The sequence below is a fragment of the Chiloscyllium punctatum genome, chromosome 7, assembly GCF_047496795.1.
Source record: "Chiloscyllium punctatum isolate Juve2018m chromosome 7, sChiPun1.3, whole genome shotgun sequence".
In the NCBI taxonomy this organism is placed as follows: Eukaryota; Metazoa; Chordata; class Chondrichthyes; order Orectolobiformes; family Hemiscylliidae; genus Chiloscyllium; species Chiloscyllium punctatum.
This window is the reverse complement of record NC_092745.1, coordinates 77,823,813-77,843,252: the sequence shown is the minus strand read 5'-3', so window position 1 is coordinate 77,843,252 and position 19,440 is coordinate 77,823,813. Positions and strand designations below refer to the sequence as shown.

At 41.5% G+C, this 19,440-nt stretch overlaps 1 protein-coding gene across 4 annotated transcripts in view; it reads left to right on the top strand.

The window, feature by feature from the left end:
• Nucleotides 1-19,440, top strand: part of wls (Wnt ligand secretion mediator) — a 79,159-nt gene that overhangs the window by 46,914 nt on the left and 12,805 nt on the right. For all 4 annotated transcript variants that reach the window (XM_072574122.1, XM_072574123.1, XM_072574121.1 and 1 more), the window contains exons 9-10: nucleotides 8,711-8,854; nucleotides 13,490-13,573. In XM_072574122.1, coding sequence (XP_072430223.1) covers nucleotides 8,711-8,854; nucleotides 13,490-13,573 — 228 coding nt within the window. The remainder of the gene's footprint in view (nucleotides 1-8,710; nucleotides 8,855-13,489; nucleotides 13,574-19,440) is intronic.

Genomic DNA, 19,440 nt, shown 5'->3' with positions numbered 1-19,440 from the left:
TGAACTATACAATACCTTTAGCCATATTCTTTGTTGTACCTGACAGAACTACTGAAACATTATCTATTCTTTTTCATAAAACGATGCTGACTCAGTCTGATTATATTAACATTTTCTAAGGACCCTGTTGTGAGTTCTATAATAGATTCTGGCATTTTTCTGATGATATGTCATGTTACCTGGTCTGTAGTTCCCAGTTTTATTTGTTTCCCTCCATTTCACCAATGCAAAAATTTGTCATTTTCCAATTGGAGATTGGTATAATTGTTAAAATTCCTAATTTTCGATCAATGCTCCTGTTATCTCAACAGTGGCTTCCTTTAAAACCCTTGGATAAAGTCTGTTGGAACCTGATGACTTGTTCTCTTTAGTTTGAACAATTTTCTAGTACTCTGTCCCTAATGAATGTAATTACTTTAAGTTCCTTTCTTCCTTTCACTTATTTTTGAGGAGTATTTCTGGAATGTTACTTGTCTTCCATAGTGAAAATAAACAGCTTTCATTGTTTCAGCCATTGTTTTATTTCCCATTATTCGTGCCTCAGATACATGTTCTCTCAAGGTTACACCTTTTTCTTTTAAAATACCTGTTAAAAATCCTGCTACCTATTTTTATATTTCTAGCTTTTTCTCATTCTCTTCATTGCTCACTCTTTAAAAAAACAGTCGTCAAAGTTTTTCATCTTGCACTCGTGAGGATAATTTTTCAAGAATTGCCAAGTAGATGGAAAACAGTTTCTATTGTATGTGAGGAGAATACACATTGATTGGCAAGAGGACACTGAACAATCAGCATCCCCTTTCCTAATGCTCTGACATTATTGGCAGAATCCTTTTGGAGGTCTGAGTGATGTCAGCATTGGTGGGATTTGGAGCAGAATCAAATGAGAAGTCCACCAAGACCTGTCTCTGCCTGGACCATCCTGCTAGGCAGCAGCAAGCTGCAACTTTTCTCAGTACCAGTCAGCTTCCTATCTTAACAAATGTGCCAAATAAGCTAATTGTTGAGAATTATTGACATTGAAGTCAGAGCAGGTACCTAGCAACTTCAACATGTTGCTTGCTCCAGAGGATCACCATGTTTTAATAAGGTTCCCCATGGAAGACCGACAGCAAAAGAGCTTGTGGCATCCAAGGAAATTTGGCTGAGTGACAGGAGGCAGAAGGTAAAGTTTGAGAGGTGATTGTGATTGTGTCCAGTGGAGAGATCAGTGTTGGGCCCTTGCTGTTTGTAGTATAGACTTGAATGTAAGAGGGTTGGTCAGTAAGTTCACAGCTGATATGAAAATTGGTGGAATGTTAAATTGTAGAGGATTACGGTAGGATAAAGTTGAGTTGGTCAAATGGGCTGATCAGTAGCATTTGGAATGAAAACTAGATAAGTGTGAGATGACTCACTTGTGTTTTACAAGCAAGACAAGGAAACACATGAAAAAACACCCTGGGAGGGCACAGAGGATCAAATGAACTTTGTGCACATTCATAGGTCCCTTAATGTATCAGGACAGCTGGATAAAGTAGTTAAGGCATTTGGAATACTTGCCTTTATTAGCTGGGACATAGAGTTTAAGAGCAGGGAGATTATGCTTGAACTGTATAAAATATTGATTAGGCCACATCTATTGTATGCTTTTCTGGAATCCACATTATAGATGGATGTGATTGTACTGGAGGATGTACAGGAGGTTTACTGGGATGTTGCCTGGGCTGAAGAGTTTTAGTTAAGAAAAGAGATTGTATCGACTTAAGTTGTGTTTCCTTGGAGCAAAGGAGACAGAGAAAGACCTGCTTGAGATGTACAAAATTATCAGGTGCATGGACAGGTTAGGTAGAAAACTTGCCCATGGTGGGGGATTCACTGATCGGGGTGTAGGTTTAGGATAGTGGGCAGGAAGTTTAGAGGAACTGTGAGGATAATTTATTTTCATCCAGAGGTTGTTGCAATCTGGAACTCACTGCCTATAAGTGTGGTAGAAGCATAAATCTTCCAATATTTAGGAAGTACTTAGATGTAAACCTGCGATGTCGATGCTTATAAGGCCAGTGCTTAAAAATGGCAATGGTATAGTTAGGTGGATGCTTTAGACTGGCATAAACTTGATGGGCTGAATGGCATTTTCTGTGTTGTAGACCTCTATGGCCAGGTGTCAACATCTCAGGGCACATTCTGTAGGCACTGCATCGCTGTCCATAGACATAAGGATCCTACATAGGCCGTGAGAGTTCTTAGAGGCTGGCATATCTCTGATCAACTTACAGGATACTTTTGCACTTAAATGCTGTACCTCAGGGCAGTCCGTCAGGATGCTCTCCACCCAAGGAATGAGAAGCCAAATATCAGGCAGCCCACCAGCCATCTTAACCCTTTCTGCTCTCCTGCAGTCTGTTTTCCTCCTGGAACGAGAAAGGCAGTTAGTTGTAGGATATGAAAACGGGTGGCATAGTTACTTTCGTTGCATGTGGGAGGGTTCCCTTGCAAGTGAGAAGGCAACGCTGAGGCCACACATTGTTCATAATGTTGGGGAGGTGAGAGTAAATGAGTGAAGATGTTGCAGGTAGTCAGAGTGGGAAAGTATGAACCTTGGTGGGAGATGGGTACCGAAGCAGAGCGACAGTGAATGAGTATTGGGGAGAAGGTGATGACATACCTTGGCAAAGTGGCCATGGTCATTGACCTTTTTCCTGCAGTGCTGGTCATTCCTCCAGACAGCTGAGACTGCACTGACCTGGTTGGCAGCCATAGACCAGACTGGCAGGATCTGATGTTGTGCTCTCCTCTGCTGATCCTGGAGTAGAAAATGTTCCACCTCTGCATCATCCTGTCCAGCTGGACCTCCAGGTCCCTGCCTATAACGCAGGGACCATTTTCCTCTGTCTGCCATGTCTGGGGTAAATGTCAGGGCAGCTCCAGCCACTGTGCTTGTGTAGATGCACAATGGGCTTTTAAAGATGGCGCATGTACAAAGGATGCTGTTCTTTCAGCACATATCCAGTGCGTGTGAGGTGTGCTGGGAATGGTGCATAGTATGAGGATATAACTGGGCAGGTGGCTAATGAGGTAAGTTTGTTCGGATACAACCCAAAATTTCATTGGGCCTTGCAGTGAAAATCCCCTTTTGTAAAAATATTCAACGCACTTAGCAAAAAACAAAGTAGGATTTAACCCAATGTCTTTATTTTCAGCAATGCTGACGTTCTTTACTACCAAATGACTATTTTCTCATTCTTTGGTAGTTTTTAAATTCAGTTCCTTAAAGCCTTTGGCCTGGATGTGTGAAAATCCAGTTGCTTTTATTCATATTTTTTTGGGGGGGTGAACTGTTTGTGGACATGCAATGAAAATGGGATCATGATCTTCTGGAGTGAGCTTCACAACTGAACCATCTGTTGGCAACTTGCCCATGTCAGGATGTCTAAAACCCATGACTTCAAGTTGTTAAAGATTAGCACAAATATCTTTTAATGCACTTGTTTTAAAGCTAAATTTTCCATCATCCTACAGATGTATTTTGTTTTTTGTTTTGTCCACTATTCCGCTATTTTAGAATTTGGGCATTACTGCTAACCCGGATATTTGTTGACCATGCTTAGTTATGCTGCTGTTTCATCACTTAGTTGTTCAGCCCTGTAAGTGGACTGGAATGGATTTTCAGAACAGGGAGCCCTGGCCTCTGTAGAATTTGAAGTTAGGAACTGGTACAGTTTGCCTCTGTATCCTCAAGCAGGCAAGCAAGGAAATATTTCTGTCTCAATTGGAAGGGGACTAATATACTGGCAGGGAAATTTGCTAGAACTGCTTGGGAGGATTTAAACTAGTAAGGTGGGGTGGGGGGGCGGTGTGTGGGACCCAGGGAGATAGTGAGGAAAGAGATCAATCTGAGACGGGCACAGTTGAGAACAGAAGTGAGTCAAACAGTCAGGGCAGGCAGGGACAAGGTAGGACTAATAAATTAAACTATTTATTTCAATGCAAGTGGCCAAAAAGGGAGGCAGATGAACTCAGGCATGGTTAGGAACATGGGACTGGGATATCATAGCAATTACGGAAACATGGCTCAGGGAAGGGCAGGACTGGCAGCTTAATGTTCCAGGACACAAATGCTACAGGAAGGATAGAAAGGGAGGCAAGAGAGGAGGGGGAGTGGCATTTTTGATAAGGTATGGCAATACATCTGTGCTGAGGGAGGATATTCCCGGAAACACATCCAGGGAAATTATTTGGGTGGAACTGAGAAATAAGAAGGGGATGATCACCTTATTGGGATTGTACTATAGACCCCCCCCCCCCCCCCCCCCCCCCCCCAATAGTCAGAGGGAAATTAAGAAACAAATTTGTAAGGAGATCTCAGCTATCTGTAAAAATAATAGAGTAGTTACGGTAGGGAATTTTAACTTTCCAAACATCGACTGGGACTGCCATAGTGTTAAGGGTTTAGATGGAGAGGAATTTGTGAAGTGTGTACAAGACTATTTTCTGATTCAGTATGTGGATGTACCTACGAGAGAAGGTGCAAAACTTGATCTACTCTTGGGAAATAAGGCAGGGCAGGTGACTGGGGTGTCGGTGGGGGAGCACTTTGGGGTCAACGACCATAATTCTATTAGTTTTAAAGTAGTGATGGAAAAGGATAGACCAGATCTAAAAGTTGAAGTTTTAAATTGGAGAAAGGCCAATTTTGACGGTATTATGCAAGAACTTTCGAAAGCTGATTGCAGGCAGATGTTCGCAGGTAACGAGATGGCTGGAAAATGGGAAGCCTTCAGAAATGAGATAACAAGAATGCAGAGAAAGTATATTCCTGTCAGGGTGAAAGGGAAGGCTGGTAGGTGTAGGGAATGCTGGATGACTAAAGAAATTGAGAGTTTGGTTAAGAAAAAGAAGGAAGCATATATCAGGTATAGAAAGGGTAGATCGAGTGAATCCTTGGAGTATAAAGAAAGTAGGAGTATACTTAAGAGGGAAATCAGGAGGGCAAAACGGGGACATGAGATAGCTTTGGCAAATAGAATTAAGGAGAATCCAAAGGGTTATTACAAATATATTAAGGACAAAAGGGTAACTAGGGAGAGAATAGGGCCCCTTAAAGATCAGCAAGGCAGCCTTTGTGTGGAGCCACAGAAAATGGGGGAGATACTAAATGAATATTTTGCATCAGTATTTACTGTGGAAAAGGATATGGAAGATATAGATTGTAGGGAAATAGATGGTGACATCTTGCAAAATGTCCAGATTACAGAGGAGGAAGTGCTGGATGTCTTGAAACGGTTAAAGGTGGATAAATCTCCAGGACCTGATCAGGTGTACCTGACAACTCTGTGGGAAGCTAGAGAAGTGATTGCTGGGCCTCTTGCTGAGATATTTGTATCATCGATAGTCACAGGTGACGTGCCAGAAGACTGGAGGTTGGCAAACGTGGTGCCACTGTTTAAGAAGGGCGGTAAAGACAAGCCAGGGAACTATAGACCGGTGAGCCTGACCTCGGTGGTGGGCAAGTTGTTGGAGGGACTCCTGAGGGACAGGATGTACATGTATTTGGAAAGGCAAGGACTGATTAGGGATAGTCAACATGGTTTTGTGTGTGGGAAAACATGTCTCACAAACTTAATTGAGTTTTTTGAAGAAGTAACAAAGATTGAGGGCAGAGCAGTAGATGTGATCTATATGGACTTCAGTAAGGCGTTTGACAAGGTTCCTCATGCGAGACTGATTAGCAAGGTTAGATCTCATGGAATACAAGGAGAACTAGCCATTTGGATACAGAACTGGCTCAAAGGTAGAAGTCAGAGAGTGGTGATGGAGAGTTGTTTTTCAGACTGGAGGCCAGAGACCAGTGGAGTGCCACAAGGATCGGTGCTGGGTCCTCTACTTTTTGTCATTTACCTAAATGATTTGGATGCGAGCATAAGAGGTACAGTTAGTAAGTTTGCAGATGACACCAAAATTGGAGGTGTACTGGACAGCGAAGAGGGTTATCTCCGATTACAACAGAATCTTGATCAGATGGGCCAATGGGCTGATAAGTGGCAGATGGAGTTTAATTCAGATAAACGTGAGGTGCTGCATTTTGGGAAAGCAAATCTTAGCAGGACTTATACACTTAATGGTAAGCTCCTAGGGAGTGTTGCTGAACAAAGAGACCTTGGAGTGCAGGTTCATAGCTCCTTGAAAGTGCAGTTGCAGTTAGATCAGATAGTAAAGAAGACGTTTGGTATACTTTCCTTTATTGGTCAGAGTATTGACTACAGGAGTTGGGAGGTCATGTTGCGGCTGTACAGGACATTGTTTAGGCCACCGTTGGAATATTGCGTGCAATTCTGGTCTCCTTCCTATTGGAAAGATATTGTGAAACTTGAAAGGGTTGAGAAAATATTTACAAGGCTGTTGCCAGGGTTGGAGGATTTGAGCTATAGGGAGAGGCTTAACAGGCTGGGGCTGTTTTCCCTGGAGTGTCAGAGGCTGAGGGGTGACGTTATAGAGGTTTACAAAATTATGAGGGGCATGGATAGGATAAATAGGCAAAGTGTTTTCCGTGGGGTGGGGGAGTCCAGAACTAGAGGACATAGGTTTAGGGTGAGAGGGGAAAGATATAAAAGAGACATAAGGGGCAACTTTTTCACACAGAGGGTGGTACATGTATGGAATGAGCTGCCAGGGGATGTGGTGGAGGCTGGTACAATTGCAACATTTAAAAGGCATTTGGATGGGTAGATGAATAGGAAGGGTTTGGAGGGGTATGGGACGGGTGCTGTCAGGTGGGACTAGATTGGGTTGGGTTATCTGGTCGGCATGGACGGGTTGGACTGAAAGGTCTGTTTCCATGCTGTACATCTCTCCGACTCTGTGACTCTATTGACACCCACACACATGGGATTAGATAGAAAATGTACAAAACTGAGAGAAAAACAAGCATGGAAAATTGTTGGAACTTGTCAGTGTTATTAAAGAGAAAAAGATAAGATACTGTACCATGCAGTGGTTAAGCCTGACAAGAAACCTGCTCATGCAATTGTTTACTAGATTGGGCACTAGAATTTAAATCCAATGCAAATAAAATAGATTTCAGTGTAGAGAAGCAATTTCCTTGAATGATTTCTATGGGGCAGGTATAATGAGTGCACTCCCATTTGTCCTTTTTACAGCATATGGAGCTGTTGTGTACTGATCGGCTTTTTCTGTTTCTGTTATTCACTTTGGTATCCAGAATTTGCAGTTTTGTTTCTTAATTATTTGTAAATGCTGTGTACCACTGGCAATTATTTTATTAAATGCATTATAAAATGACAGGTGATACTGGGTTCTCAGTATCTCACCTGCAGAGTCACTAGCAAGTATGGGGAGGGCGTGTGGCCCATAAAAACTAGAAGATACAAGGATTCTATGTGATCTGATCTCAGTTATGGTGGGTTTGGAGGGGTCGAATGGGGCTAGATAGGTGGTTCATTTGGGCTCAGCTTCAGGATAAGGATCAGTTATGGTTCTCATTTTGGATTTTTATTTAGTGAGATGACGATTTGGTGAAACCTGATCTGGATGCATTGCTGCTGCTGTCACATGTAAAAGGCTGAGGTTATATCCTATATTGAATTAATAACTTTGGGCATTCATGCTCTTTCCAATGTATAATTTGTGACTCAAATTCCATTTTTATTTATAAACCATTTGGCAGCATTAATGGTTAATTGTTATGGTTCTGTTCGCTGAGCTGGGAATTTGTGTTGCAGACGTTTCGTCCCCTGTCTAGGTGACATCCTAAGTGCTTGGGAGCCTCCTGTGAAGCGCTTCTGTGATCTTTCCTCCAGCATTTGTAGTGGTTTATATCTGCCGCTTCCGGTTGTCAGTTCCAGCTGTCCGCTGCAGTGGTTGGTATATTGGGTCCAGGTCGATGTGCTTATTGATTGAATCTGTGGATGAGTGCCATGCTTCTAGGCTTGTCCTATAATAGTAGTGTTGTCCCAGTCGAATTCATGTTGCTTGTCATCTGCGTGTGTGGCTACTAAGGATAGCTGGTCGTGTTGTTTCGTGGCTAGTTGGTGTTCATGGATGCGGATCGTTAGCTGTCTTCCTGTTTGTCCTATGTAGTGTTTTGTACAGTCCTTGCATGGGATTTTGTACACTACACTGCAGCAAATCCCATGCAAGGACCGTACAAAACACTACATAGGACAAACAGGAAGACCGCTAACGATCCGCATCCATGAACACCAACTAGCCACGAAACAACACGACCAGCTATCCTTAGTAGCCACACACGCAGATGGCAAGCAACATGAATTCGACTGGGACAACACTACTATTATAGGACAAGCCAAACAGAGAACAGCCAGGGAATTCCTAGAGGCATGGCACTCATCCACAGATTCAATCAATAAGCACATCAACCTGGACCCAATATACCGACCACTGCAGGGGACAGCTGGAACTGACAACCGGAAGCGGCAGATACAAACCACTACAAATGCCGGAGGAAAGATCACAGAAGCGCTTTACAGGAGGCTCCCAAGCACTGAGGATGTCACCTAGACAGGGGACAAAACGTCTGCAACACAAATTCCCAGCTCGGCGAACAGAACCACAACAGCGAGCACCCGAGCTACAAATCTTCTCACAAATTAATGGTTAATGTTGTCGTTTTCTGTTGGAGATGGTCTGTTCAAGAGCATCTTAAACCACAAAGTCAAATCAGTGTTTACCTTGACAACTGTAAATATAGATGGCCTTCATTATAGTCGCAGGGATCTGCGCTTGTCTGTATTTCTTTTTTTTGTGTTTCATGGTGTTCCAGGTCTTCCGAAATATAAGCGGCAAACGATGTTCACTCCCAGCCATGTCCAAAGCAAGGAGACTACACTATGAGGTAAAAATGAAGACTGTATAATGCAATGTTGAATTTTACAGCACAGCAAGAGTTCATCGTTTCACGAGCCCTTAAAGAGGGATCCATTTTAGTCTTACTCACAATTCCCTTTAATTATTATTTCAAGTATTTATTCATTTCCCTTTTCAAAATGCATCATGAACTCTGTATCCTATTTATGCATTTTACTTAACAGTTCTGTGCAGTTTGAAACGTTTCTAATCTCTCTTTCATTGAACAATCTTAACCTTGTATCCTCCAATGACTGATCAAATAATTTTTTTTAAGCAATGCCCTTTACTCTTCTGAATATTTCCATAGATCTCTTTTGCTTTAGTGAAAAATGTCATTTCCTGCTCCCTGCTTCTAAGTGACTCATCGCTTGGATCTCAATAAGTCTGCTTTGCAACTCATCCATAACTTTAAAAATCACACAACACCAGGTTATAGTCCAACAGGTTTAATTGGAAGCACTAGCTTTCGGAGCACTGCTCCTTCATCAGGTGGTTGTGATGACCTGATGAAGGAGTGGCGCTCCGAAAGCTAGTGCTTCCAATTAAACCTGTTGGACTATAACCAGGTGTTGTGTGATTTTTAATTTTGTACACCCCAGTCCAACACCGGCATCTCCAAATCATCCATAACTTTGATATCTTCTAGAGTAGAATGCACCAAACTGGAGTCCATTTTCTAATGGTAGGCAAACCAACGATTTTTTGTAGAGTCTAATTTCCTTCTATTTGTATTCTAGCCTCTTTAATATACTCTCTAATCTTAAATGCACTTTTAATCTTCCTAATGTGTAGATTTGTTTTTCCATTTGAAGCCCACAACTTCGCTTTTTGTACACTTTCCACATTTTAACATGTAATGCTTCCTCCTCCAAAAATGTAAGCTCGCACAATTAGCGAAATTTCACTTGACAGCTATCCTCCTACTCTCTAAATCACACTGAGTTGCAAACATTGATGCTGTACCTCCTACAGCCAAGTGTGTACCATTTTTTCAGTAGTGATTGTAACATTGGCCCCTGGGTATTTCATGGGATATATGGCTCATTCAAAGAAGGCCAGTCCAATGTAATTGCCCTGAAAAGGGACATATTCCCTTTTAACACCACTGCATTAATTTTATCCAGTCTATGGCAGCTTCACAAATAGATGCCTTTTCTAAAAAAATCCTGCGGTACTGCAATTCCAAATCTCAGTACATGTTCTTTACTCTCTCAAAAAATACAATTAAATTTGTCAAGCATGATCTTTTTATAAATCTGCATACTTGGTCGAGATCTGTTTAAATTTAATCCTTCAGTATGAATCATAGAAATGCTGTCTAGTCCATAGCTCCTTGCTGACTCTATTATTTCTGCACAATCCTTTATCCAAAATCCTTGGGGCCTGTTGTTTTTTGGAATTCGGACATTTTCAGATTTCAGAATAAATGACATTTTCACAGTGAAATTTAAAAAAAACCTAAAAGCAGATGCACGTGTGAATAGTACATACGCTGAGACACAATTGATGCCTGTCAGTGCTTGGCCACATCGCCACGTCACATCTGAGTGACGCGGTTCAAGTGGGTGTGGGGTGGGGTCACCTGCTCGCATGACAAAATGATGCTCCACACTCCATGAAAAACATTTCGGATAAAGGATTGTGTACCTGTATATTGCCAGCCCCATTTTATTCCTGTTAAAGAGTCTTATTTGCTGTGAGTTCCTCACCTTGTTCTCTCACCCCAGTCTGGAATGAATCCAAACCCAAATAAATTATGAAGGAATGGTTTTGAACCTTCACCTTATCTTTACAAAGACATTTGAATGATGTTAGTATGGTTACCAATAACACCATGGTTGGGCTACTCTGCTAAAACTGCATCCAGTATTGATTTAATGGTACATGGCATTACAAGAGAATGCACTCATGTTCAGCTGTTTACAGCAGTAACAGGGGATGGAAATGTGGGGAATAGTGGAAATATGTGGCTGACAGGAATGATCACTCAAAACAGTACTTGAGAAAAAAGTATGAGTACAAACCATTGGTGGGTCTGGCCACAATAGTGCTGGATTGAGGGGTCTGGACAGTGTCGATTGTCAAAACTGTTTCTGTTGGTGCAAGAATCCAGAGGAAGGGAACACTGCTCTGTGGCGATTGGCAAAAGAATAAATGGTGACATGAAAAACTTATTCAAACTGTGTGGTTAGAAGCTGGAATGCACTGCCTGAGATTGTGGTGGAGGCAGATTCAATTGAGACCTTCAAAATAAGGTTAGATAATTATTTGGAAAGGAACAGCCTTTTTGAGGGCTGTGGGGACCAAACTACTTACTCTTTCAGAGAGCCAGCGTGAAAATGGAAACAAGCCAAATGGCCTTCCTCTATGTTGTAAACATTGTATGGGTGAAATTTGACAGGGCTGTTGTCTATGGGAGTCCAGCGTCACATCATTGGGGAAGACATGCTAGATGTAGGAACCAATTAGATGCTGAACTAGGCAGTGTTTGGGAAAATACCCCTTGATACTGGTATCATCAATCAAGTACTATGCTTTCCCCTCCCTACCTCACCCAAGGAAGTCAGCAAACAAACCCAATAGACTTCAATTAGTATCTGGGTGGAAAATCCTGGATTTAATCAGATGTAGGCAGGAAAGTGGCTGGTTTCCCAGCAAACGCCCTTCAACCCAGTTAAATGGATCCTCAAACACACTGCCAGGTCAGGCATTAAATTCCAATCTAAACTTTTGTTTTAATGATGAGGGGTTGAAAAGAGCAGAAAGCAGCTTTACAAACTTAAGATAGAGGAGGTAATAGGAAGAGACTGATTGATTGATGAAGAACTCCAGTATGCAAATGTTTGAAAGAATTTAAAAATTGTAATTTATATTAATAATTTTAGTAGAATGCATTTAAAATGTAACATTTTATAATTAATAACTCCTAAACTAACAATCCTTTGAATGTATCACTGGTTGATAGTGAGCATTAAGAATGTTTGTAATATTTAAGTTCAAGTACAAATTTCCCATTTTGTCTAGATCACTGAATAAGTGCAGTACAAATAGTTTGCTTTGTGCCTTGGAAGGAGTGCAAGTACTCTGAAAATTCTGTCCTTGAGTCTCCCAACATTTGTTGGGCTCCCAGAATCAGATGGGGGGAGGGAGGATATGTTGGTTCAAGGCAATGCATGGAGGGGCTGTCAATACTAGTGCAATGAGGCAGCAAGATATTTCAGTGGGAAAGGCCAGAGATAGTCTTGTCTGAGTGACTTGATTTTTCACAGCCCTTGGGTGCCATGATAGATGATATCAGCACCTTCGTAGGTGTGAACTAATGAAAGAAAGATGTGAACAGGGGCAAAAATTCATTATTGGACAGTAATTCAAATTTGTGTCACATTTGTTACCTGTTAGCACCTATCCAAGATTCCATTCCATTGACTGTACCCCAGAACGCAAAACAAACACATCAACTTTCCATAGTGTTGGTACAGCTATGATTAAATAGAAAGCATAGTAACTAATGTTAATGCTAATCAATGTTGTCTGACAAAGCAAGGACAAAATCATGAATGAATTTAGAATAGATGACAATTGATATCAGTGATCTGGGAATAAATTGACTCAATGGATGGCATGCAAATGAAATTGTTGGATTGGATGTTGATGAGGTAAAATTTTATAAAAGTGGATGAGAATTTAGGATAACAAGAACAAGGATTAGATTTTAGTGACAAAATAAACTGAAGTGGGCGGGAGAATTCTGAAGAAGGGTCACTGGACCTGAAACATTAACTCTGATTTTTATCTCTAGATGCTGCCAGACCAGCTGATTTTTTTTTTTCCCCCAGCAATTTATTTAATTTTTGTTGTTGATATGGGCAGGAAGTGCTTCAGAAATGGAAGCGATGTTTTGTGTTGAAGAGAATGTTGGTTTTGCAAGCTCAAGCTCCACTCAAGACTGAAAGTGAATAAAAGGGAGGGGAAATGAATTATGGTGTTTGTGGTTGAGGTGAAATTTATCACTATGGTTATCCCATTGTTCGGTAAAAGGAAATTGATTTTGTCCAGGAATGAAATTTGGAAGGTTGGGATTAGTTGTGGAGGTAATGGACATTTGCACTTAATACCCACCTGGTCTAAGTTTGTGAACGTTGCTGCTGCAAGGTACCAGCCAAACAAGATGGATCTAGGGATGGCTCTCTGTGTGACTCTAGAAATAATGGAACAGAGTTAGGAAGTTTTTCTGAGGATGTTTGGATAAAAGGAACCTCGCTGACCTATTGGAGGAGAGGCACTGGAGAAAGGTGATTGGTTTGGTCTGTTAAAGGCTGAGGGGAAGTCCAAAGAGTTTATTTGTGATACTTAATTAGGAGTGCACAAGTGCTTGGGAGAAATGGAAACCTGGCTAGAGGGTTCAGATAGGAAGTTGCAGGAACAATGGGCATTGATCTTAAGAAATACATGAGAACTTTGAAAACTGAAGCGAGGGTCAGGGTTTCACTGGGTGTGGAATTTCTGACAGGTAAGGACTGATAATTTTGGAGTTTTGAAATGGATAGAAGAGTGAACCATTTCCAGTATCAAATAGCATTTTACTAGTGGTTTTGCTGACTGCCTCTTTATTTTTTAACAGGGCCTAATCTTTCGTTTCAAATTCTTGATGCTTGTCACATTGACATGTGCTGCCATGACTATTGTGTTTTTCATTATAAGCCAGGTAAGCTATAACCCATAAAATTAACCTGTTGTTCAAATATTGTGTATTTCTACTTCTGGTTCAATGTTGAGTAAATGAAAACAGGACACAGTGATACCCACATATTATAACCAGCTATGAGAAACTAGGTGGTGTTGCTGTTTAAAATAGACAGACTTGGCAACTCTTTACCTACCAGATCTGATTGACTGACTTCAACCTAAATCATGGTCTGCAAGGATCACTCTTCCAAGCCAATTGTGGTTCTCTTTTAAATATACATCTTGGGCTCTGAATACCTCACCAGGGATTTTAACCTGAGGTCTGCTTGGCTTTCTCACCAGATCTAGATTGAGGGTCAGAAGATGCCCACACAGTTTAAAACAAACTAAATTTTTTTTTATTGAATAAGGACGCTTCACTTTGCCACAAGGGAAAACCTTTTCCCATTTGCCTGATCATATCTGGAGGCATCCCACCTTTTTCTGGGGGAAAGAAGTTTCGTCGAGTTCTTACTTTTGTAAGACCATAGGTGCAGAAGTAGGCCCTTCAACGCATTGAGTCTGCTTTGCCTTACAATGAGATCACTCCACTTCCCTGCCACCTTGTCCCATAATTGATTCTCTCATTGATTAAAAATCTATCGCAGTCTTGAACATACTTAATGATCCAACCTCAAGAGCCCTTTGTGATAAAGAATTCCACAAATTCACAACCCTCTTTTAAAAAAAAATAAATTCCTTCTCATCTGTGTTCCAAGTGGTTGACCCTTTTTTCTGAAGTAATGCTGTCTGGTCTTAGACTCTCCCACAAGGAGAAAACGATCTTTCCACATCTAGTTGGTTTTCAAGGTTAACCTGCAGAGGATTACTGCTGTGCAAGCTAAGTTGAATGAATTCTATTTGGAAACTGAAGGAGATTACAGTATTTTTTAAGCATCTGTACTATGAGACTCTCAACTCTCCGTTGGCTTTTATCTGTGCTAGAGAATTATAGTGACAGTAGAAAATCTTAAGTAATTGCATTTTTCTAATGGAGTAGAAAAGGCTGAGTAGATTTAGAGATGTACAGCATGAAAACAGACCCTTCGGTCCAGCCCGTTCAGATATCCCAACCCAATCTAGTCCAACCTGCCAGCACCTGGTCCATATCCCTCCAAACCCTTCCTTTGCATATACCCATCCAAATGCCTTTTAAATGTTGCAGTTGTACCAGCCTCCACCACTTCTTCTGGCAGCTCATTCCATACACGTACCACCCTCTGCTTGAAAAAGTTGAACACTTCAACTCCCCCTCCCACTCCACCAAGGACATGTAGGTCCTCGGACTCCATCGCCAAACCATAGCAACATGACGGCTGGAGGAAGAGCGCCTCATCTTCCGCCTAGGAACTCTCCAACCTCAAGGGATGAACTCAGATTTTTCCAGTTTCCTCATTTCTCCTCCCGCCCGCCCGCCCGCCCAACCTTATCTCAGTCCTAACCCTCGAACTCAGCACCACCTTCCTAACCGGCAATCTTCTCCCTCACCTTGACCTCCTTCCACCTATCGCATTTCCAACGCCCCTCCCCCAAGTCCCTCCCCCCCTACCTTTCATCTTAGCCTGCTGGACACACTTTCCTCATTCCTGAAGAAGGGCTCATGCCCAAAACGTCGATTCTCCTGCTCCTTGGATGCTGCCTGGCCTGCTGCGCTTTTCCAGCAACACATTTTCAGTTCCGCACTCCAGGACAAAGGCTTTGTCTGTTTATTTTATCCATGCCTCTCATGATTTTGTAAACCTCTATAAGGTCACCCCTCAGCCTCTGACGCTCCAGGGAAAACAGCCCCAGCCTGTTCAGCCTTTCCCTATAGCTCAAATCCTCCAACCTGGCAAACATCCTTGTAAATCTTTTCTGAGCCCTTTCAAGTTTCACAACATCTTTCCGATAGGAAGGAGACCAGAATTACACACAATATTCCAACAGTGGCCTAACCAATGTCCTGTACAGCCGCAACATGACCTCCCAACTCCTGTACTCAATACTCCGATCATAAAAGAAAGCATACCAAATGCCTTCTTCACTATCCTATCCACCTGCGACTCCACTTTTAAGGAGCTATGAACCTGCACTCCAAGGTCTCTTTGTTCAGCAACACTCCCTAGGAGCTTACCATTAAGTGTATAAGTCCTGCTAAGATTTGCTTTCCCAAAAAGCAGCACCTGTCATTTATCTGAATTAATCTCCATCTGCCACTTCTCGGCCCATTGGCCCATCTGATCAAGATCCTGTTGTAATCTGAGGTAACCTTCTTCACTGTCCAGTACACCTCCAATTTTGGTGTCATCTGCAAACTTACTAACTGTATCTCTTATGTTATTAAACAAAAACATTTGGGTGGGTACAATGAAGAAAAGGAAGGGTTTAGAAGGATACCTGTTTAGCATGGATGAGTTGGACCAAAGGCTCTGTTTCTATGCTATACAACTCTCTGACTCTTACAAGCTGCAAAGCAGACATGACAACAATCCAACAGATTTCCCATGTATGCAGTTCGCAGACACAAAAACAGATGAACAGTCAGGCAGAGTCGCATTCAGCACATGGGACTCTTCTAAAAGTGAACTCTGTCTTAAAGGCTAGATACTATAGAACACTTACCATTCTTTGTAAATTTGGAGTGGTTTCATTTTGATGATTATCTGAGCAGCATAGGTAAACAAATGACACTAATGACTAGAAACTACAGCAGAAGACAAATAAATAATGTAAACTAAAAGCAAAGTACCATTTGATGCTGGATATCCAAAGAATCCTAATGGACTAAACATTAACTTTGTTTGTTCTACAAATGCTGTCGGGCTGCTGGATTTCTCCAGGACTTTGTTTCTATTTCATACAAATAACATTAATCATCACATTTGACTTTTATCATGCCACATGTTCAAGTGTTCTTAAACACAATTTAAAATAGTTGTCATTGGTGTCCTATATGACCAAACGGTAAAGAATTTCAGTCAACTTTAATTCTCTGGCTGAAAATGAAATCTGGATCTCATTGAAAGTAAATGGTATCCAATTGGCCAGTCATGGATTCCTTTATTGCCATAAGGAAACCAGTTACAGAACAATAATTTTGATTTTTAGTGTGCAAACAAACTACACTAAATGAAGTTGTACGTTTACCAATTGAGTTGTCAGGGTGAATGGTGAGCCATTGAATATTCATCTTTTCAATGCATTCATGTTTGACCCTACTGTTGATTTCTCCTTGTCTTCCTTCAGTAAGGAACAAAGTTTAAACATCACACACCAGGTAAGCATCCAGCAGGTTTATTTGGAAGCACTAGCTTCCGAAGCACTGCACAATATTTCAGCACATCAAAATGCATTGATTACCTAGAGCTAACACACTGAATCTAATTAAGGACCATCAGCACTCATTCTGCAATATGTTTGCTTTCCCATAACGAGTTGAATCAGTTCTGTTACAATTATACAAAAGACAGGCATCTATTAAATATGGGCTCTGATTACAAGCAAGACCAACTGCTTCCAATCTATTTTGATGCAAATTTCCTCTTTTGCAATTAGATTAGATTAGATTCCGTACAGTGTGGAAACAGGCCCTTAAGCCCAACCAGTCCACACCGACCCTCTGAAGAGTAACCCACCTGGACCCATTTCCTTCTGACTGTTCAAATAAAGTTTTAAAATGGGCGGGGCTATTACATTGTTGTTTTCAAAGAATGGATACAAGGACTGAATATGAGCCCCAAAGTATCAGTAAAAGTTTTAGAACCCCATGTAATAAAAACAGAATTCTACACTTTTTTAAATCATATGTATATTTGTGCCTTTGTGCATCAAAGTGTGCCGATGTGAAATCTTCATGCTCGCCCATTTGGGAGGAAGTGGTAACAGCTAATGACGATTCAAATAACCTGTTAAATAGAGTTTGATCATCTAATCATGAGTCATTTGGCCTATAATCAATCTGATCCATGACATTTAGCAACTTTGTTTCATTTGTGTTTAATTTACTTTGCTGTGGATTGCTACCTTGATGTGGTTGAGGTTTCTGCATTTCAATGAGTGCTTGACCAATACCATTGGGAGCTCCTTACTCTTGCAAGGGGCACCCATAGTGACAAGGCAAAGTGTGGTTCAAGAAGTTCTCAACAGCAAAACAGGCAAAGGAATACTGCTGTTCAACCACAAAGCAGATTGAGGTGATCCTGATTATCATGGTTTGACGCAGCACATGATCTGCCCCACGCTGTAGAGATTCTATTCTATGATTTCTCAGGTTGGTGGTCAGATTTTGGCCTACAGTGCTGAGTCCCAAGGACTCATTTTTAAAAAGACCTTGCACAGATTTCTCCCAGGATCCATTTGCTAAGTCCCATGGTGATGGGAACAGAACTGTGAGCATGGAGTCCCAAATCAAGAATTTACATGTCCTACAAATGCACAAAAGTGATTGGACAACAGTGGGTCACAGATGTCTTTGCACAGCAGCATCTGTGACTGAGGAGTCCACTCAAGGTATGCTTTATTGCTTTGAAATGGGAGAGTATTTTTTTTAAGTGCCAGAAACAGTGTCTTAATTTCTCCTAACTGGGGACTAGTCCCTCCGGGATCCCCATCTTTGTGGTCAAAGGAAGCATGTCCCACAATTTAGAAAACTTTGAACACCCAAATGGCCATTTGGAAGGGAGAACTTCAGTTCTACCACCACCCTTAGTGAGACCTGACTTCCTGGCAGGGGCAGCTGAAGGAAGAAGCTGGGGGGACACCTCCCAGAAAGAATGCAGCAATCCTAATATCCAAACAATTGGTTTTACCATCTGGAAATTGGATCTTGGTACAGTGCTAGAATTTTCCAGCTGTTTAACTGAAATGCTTACTGACTGGTAGCCATAACCAAAATGACTCTATCATCAACATTTATGTCCTGACCCTTCACTCAGATGAAGGATATTAAGGCCAGTCTGACCTTGATGAAATCTTCAATGCTATTCCAAAAGAAGAAAAGGTCATCCTTCTGGGAACTCTAATGGCTGGTTTGGTCGTATGATGTCTGGAGTGGAGCCATGAGGAAAAGCAATGCAAAAAGTGGTTTGCTGACACCATGGCCTCATTTTAACAAACCATCACATACAGGCACATACAAAGCCATCTGAAGTCAGCGTTGTCATTGTTTGTGTCAGTGATATCTGTATCACTTGATCCTCAGGAGACTGTTGTCTGCTGGACATATTGTTCACTTCTTTGATTAATAATGAACATCCAACTCGCACCAATACATCGTGATGTCCAATAGGAAGAGCACCTCAGAAGGATTTTCTGAGCCGCAGAAAATATCACTTCCTCTCTTGTGGACAAGAGGGAAATAGCATAGTAGTTTGCAAAACTGATCTATCTCATCTTTTTTAAAGAATGACGACTGTTGTATTCTTGAGGTCAGACAGAAGGAAAAAATGCTTTTTCTCATCCTAACTCTATCGGATCATAGAATCACACAGGACTGAAGAGGCCCTTAGGCCCATCGAATTTGTACTGCCAAAAAAACCTACATTCCAGACTAGTCCCAATTTCTTATATTGCCTTGAATGCTCATCCAAAGACCTTTTTAAAGGTTGTGAGATTTCCCACCTCTACTACCCTCCCAGGCAATGCATTCCAGACTCTCACCCTTTGGATAAAAAAAAATTATCCAAAAATGCCCTTAAACCTCCTGCTTTTCACTTTAACAATTATGCTCCCTTGTAATTGACCCTTTGACTAAGGGGAACAGCTGCTTTCTATTCATCATGTCCATGCCTCTCATAATCTTACACAGCTCTATCAGATCCATCCTCAACCTTCTGTGCTCCAAAAAAAAAGCAATCTAAGCTTATTCAG